This window comes from Austrofundulus limnaeus, unplaced genomic scaffold, assembly GCF_001266775.1.
Source record: "Austrofundulus limnaeus strain Quisiro unplaced genomic scaffold, Austrofundulus_limnaeus-1.0 Scaffold39, whole genome shotgun sequence".
NCBI lineage: Eukaryota > Metazoa > Chordata > Actinopteri > Cyprinodontiformes > Rivulidae > Austrofundulus > Austrofundulus limnaeus.
In genome coordinates, this window is record NW_013952441.1 from 1,726,039 (window position 1) to 1,730,674 (window position 4,636).

The following is a 4,636-nucleotide window of genomic DNA, read 5'->3' on the forward strand; positions in this document are numbered from 1 at the left end:
CATTAGCACCTCTAGTAATATATTTACTGAGAAAAATGGTGACATGTTCAATACTTATTTTACCTGCTGTAAATTGGGCAACGTGTCGAAAATAAACAGAACTGCATTCAGTTGCCAACTGTGGTGAAGAAAAGTGTGATCCTCCAAAGCTTTAAGATATTTGTTACTTTCTGGTCTCAATTGCAATGTTTGCAGTCAGTCTTGAATGCAGATTGTGAAATTAATCGTATAAATTAATCGTATTTTTTTACATTTAGACGATCATTCCAGAGTGGTTCTGACCCRGTTCGATGGAAAGCCATGTTCGGACTACGTGAACGCATCTTATGTTGATGTGAGTTTCAGTTTTGTAAATCAGTATAGACAATGCAACACATGTTCACAGACTTTAACAAAACAACTTTTTAAAGGGGGGTGTWATGCRAAATTGGCWTATTTGAGCTTCATCATGTTATAWCATTTCCTCATCAAACACATACCCAGAGTGTTGCTTTGACTCATTCATGCATGTTTAACAAATCCTTGAATCTCCTGTGGTAGCYATGTGGAGCTGCCTAAACACTTGCTGGTACAAAGCCCCGCCTATTTACACAAAGCTCCTCCCTGGAGCTCAGWCTGCAGCTGAGCTCCYGCCYYACAGAGCACCCCTCTCCGAAACATGGTTATGAAGATGTGCTGAAGTGGGAGTGTCAGAAACGATGGGAGGTTCTTAAAGAGACAGAGGCTAATTTCAAGGCAATTATATAGGCTATGATGCAAAGTCAAATTCATTTTTGATATATACAGTGTTTTCTTAACAACTGACGGTAACATAGTTACTTGATTGTGGTATAGAGTTGAAGCATGTGACTGGAAAATGCACAATACCCCCCTCACCCTTTAAAAACCTTTTAAAAGCGGGCGTTTGCACAAGTTACTAAAGAGTTTGTAGTTGTCCTTAACATGTATATTGTTTTTTTTTCTTCCAGGGTTACACAGAAACGAACAAATTTATAGCTGCACAAGGTAAACTAAAGAGACGTTTCAYAAGAAGACTTTTAAAAAAATCATTACATTTTACAGGACACATTTTGCATTCCAGGCCCAAAAGAAGACACAGTGGCAGATTTCTGGAGGATGATATGGGAGCAGAAAGTAGCAACTATTGTCATGTTGACAAATTTAAAGGAGCGAAAAGAGGTTAGTTAATGAACTGAAAGCAGACATGCAGTTAATATTAGATGTGAAGTCAACAGTTTTACTTCCTGCAATAAAAACAAGTTGATGGTCTGATATCTGTATTAACGGTCATCCAAAATAAGTTGGATGATTTCATTCTGTTGAACAATGAGAAATAAAAGCAATATCACCAGAGCTTTTTGAAAGATAAACACAAAAATAATTGCTTTTTTGACTGATAGCCCTGACTCTTGTGGAGAATGAAAGTGAAACTCAGAGTAACTGGACATATAATGAAGTATTTTTTTATTTTAGGAACACTTATCAGCTCTAACTGCATAGTTTTTATGCTGAATCAGCTCTGAACAAGGAGAAAAGAAGAATGGGACTGAAAAAAATCAATAGAGAACTGGCTGGGATTTGAATCAGAAAGCAGATAGATCAATACTATAATCAATATTCACATAATGTGTTCTAAAGTCCTTAAAGGCACATCATAACCCTGACAAGTTGGTTATTGACTGATTTCACCTTTTCTTTCAACACTAATCTGGACTGATTGGCTGTGAAAATGAAACATGTGGCTTGTTTATAAAGCTCATCCACCTGAGCTGCTTTGTRTTTATGAAACAAAGTCCAGAATGCAGCGTTGAAACATTTCTTCAATCATGAATACTGCAGGACAAGTGTCACCAGTACTGGCCAGACCAGGGCTGTTGGACATAYGGGAACGTGAGGGTGGCAGTCGAAGACTTCACAGTCCTGGTGGATTACACAATTCGCAAGTTCTGTGTACAATACGTAAGTAAACTTTACAGTTCCTGTTTCTAAAAACAYAATGCGTAGCTGCTTCCAATTTCTAAAGAATTTCTGAAGAAGGGTTGGCAYTGTTTCTATTAGAAGCTGTCAGAAGACCACCGCTGGTTGTTTTTGAACACTTTTCTGCCTCGGTTGTTTGTCTCCACGCAGCAGGCCAGTGACGCTGCTAAAACTCCTCGTCTGGTCACCCAGCTCCACTTCACCAGCTGGCCTGATTTTGGAGTTCCTTTCTCCCCGATTGGCATGCTCAAGTTCCTCAAAAAGGTCAAGGCGGTGAATCCACCTTTTTCTGGACCTATTGTGGTCCACTGCAGGTACTGAAGAGTTAAATGTTGTATTATCTGAGCTGCACTGTTGGAGACTAACTAGCAACAGAAACACAAATCTGCTACTATTTTGCTGTAATCTCACTGAATTTGAGGTTTTTGCAACCATGTGTATCCAGTATTTATCACTGGGGTAGTTTTCTTATACCTGGACATGTTTTCTGTCAGTGAATAAACTACCTTAATGGAACTTCTTGCATTTTGGAATGATAAGCCTGCTAATGGTTTAAACCAGGGGTTCTTAACCTTTTTGACCTCGGGGCCCAATTTATTGAACATAAAGTGGCACGAGGCCCAGTCAGACATTACCAATGTACGGATCAAAATGATACTTGTTCTAAAGCTTGGTTTAATTTTTATTGTATTTACATTATAACTAAATTTTAAGTACACTTAAAAGTAAAACTCCTGTCAAATAATCACAAGATGTGATTATGACAAACATTTTTTTATATTGTAACCTGCCCACAACAATTATTTGAACAAACGGTCAGTCAACAGACCACTCAGGCTTATGAACACAAATGTTAAAATGTTTCATATATAAAAAAACTATAAAAATAAATTTGATAAAGTACAAATGAAAATATAGCATTTTTAAACTTTTGCATGGTAGAACCAGAAGCTGCTGTTCATATTAGTGACAAACAATAACAGTAACAACAACTTTTTGACAAGTTTAAAGTTTCTTTAAAATACATTAAAATATTAAAAAAATAAACTACAAAAATAATTTGATAAAGTGCAAATTAAAATATAGTTGTATCTGCAACTTATTTGATAATATTTTGAACTTTTAAAATACTGCATGATAGAACCAGAAGCTGTACTTTCATATTAGTGACAAACTTTGGCCTTTTTTGACGTGTTACTTTAATTTTTGCTTCTACTTTTAAAATATGTTTACATTTTCGGCAGGTTTCTAAGGTTCTTCTACATATTAAAAAAGTTGTTCAACATCTGAGTGGCACACTATTGCTACTGAGAAAGTGTATTGCACCTTATTCAAAATCAATGCGGTTCCACTTCCYTCTGCAGCCCAAAGTTAAAAACTGTTATTCTTTTGAGGCCCTCAAGGTGGCGCTCGCGGCCCACAATTGGGCTGCGGCCCATAGGTTAAGAATCTCTGGTTTAAACTGATTTGGGCAACAGTCCTTGTTTTTATACGTGTGTGCAAACAAAGTTAAGTAACTGTAGTGATGTGTGTACTTAGACTCACATGTCCGTTGTGTTTCCACTCATGCTCTAACCTGCTGGGAGTTGTGCTTCGCTCACTGTGGTTTCTTTTGTTGCTCCAGCGCTGGAGTTGGGAGGACGGGAACCTTCATCGTAATAGATGCCATGATTGACATGATGCACGCCGAGCAGAAAGTCGACGTGTTTGGATTCGTCTCCAAGATACGAGAGCAGCGCTCCCAGCTCATCCAGACAGATGTGAGTAGGAGACAGATCAAAACCGGAACACGATGCAGCACAAACATCTGGCATGTTTGCGGACGCGTCATTTATTTCATGCTGAAATAATTAGCAGAAGWGCTTGTGCAAAGCRAATGAAACCTTTGGGTTTCCTCCCCTCCCCACAGATGCAGTACTCGTTCGTGTACCAGGCCCTGCTTGAATACTACCTCTATGGAGACACGGAGCTGGATGTGTCGTCTCTGGAAGGACATCTGCACAAACTGCACAACACCTTCGCCGACGGTGACCGAGTGGGCCTGGAAGAAGAATTTAAGGTAGATTATTTCATTTCACATTCAGGCCCATTCGTTTCTTGTCTGCTCCTAAGTGACTTAAGACAGTATTTTTATTTTTCAACTAAATATTTAGTATCTATACATGATGTGAACGCTGTCAAATCAAACTGAGTGTATGCGATGTTTGCTTGTTTGGGAAAAAATGGAAGGACGCATGAGGGAACAAAAAGCCTAACGGCTGTGACATTCTGGTGACCTGACCATTGTTCTGCCAGAAAATATTTCAATCTAAGACAACTGTGAGCAGGACTTTGACGCACAGGACGCACTTTCTGCTCGTGTGTGTTACCAAAATATCTCATGAAGGGCTGGATGAATTTTAATAAAACTCATAGAATGTGATCATTAGATGTGTTAAATTTTTGAGTCATAATTACATTCCTAACAGTGCAGTAGTGTGTTTTGTTTAACATAGTGGAAAATCTGTGTTGAAACACCTAAATCACTTTGATAAATGGCCTAAATTTCTTGTTCTGTCTGTCTGTCTGTCTGTCTGTCTGTCTGTCTGTCTGTCTGTCTGTCTGTCTGTCTGTCTGTCTGTCATCTATCTATCTATTATCTATCATCTATCTATCATCT

General features: G+C 38.4%; 1 protein-coding gene across 3 annotated transcripts in view; it reads left to right on the forward strand.

Annotated features, from left to right (window-relative positions):
• ptprea (protein tyrosine phosphatase receptor type Ea) overlaps positions 1 to 4,636 on the forward strand; it is a 71,638-nt gene that overhangs the window by 62,266 nt on the left and 4,736 nt on the right. For all 3 annotated transcript variants that reach the window (XM_014007054.1, XM_014007056.1, XM_014007055.1), the window contains 7 exons: positions 258 to 334; positions 969 to 1,005; positions 1,082 to 1,179; positions 1,840 to 1,959; positions 2,128 to 2,291; positions 3,602 to 3,737; positions 3,887 to 4,036. In XM_014007054.1, the coding sequence (XP_013862508.1) occupies positions 258 to 334; positions 969 to 1,005; positions 1,082 to 1,179; positions 1,840 to 1,959; positions 2,128 to 2,291; positions 3,602 to 3,737; positions 3,887 to 4,036 (782 nt within the window). The remainder of the gene's footprint in view (positions 1 to 257; positions 335 to 968; positions 1,006 to 1,081; positions 1,180 to 1,839; positions 1,960 to 2,127; positions 2,292 to 3,601; positions 3,738 to 3,886; positions 4,037 to 4,636) is intronic.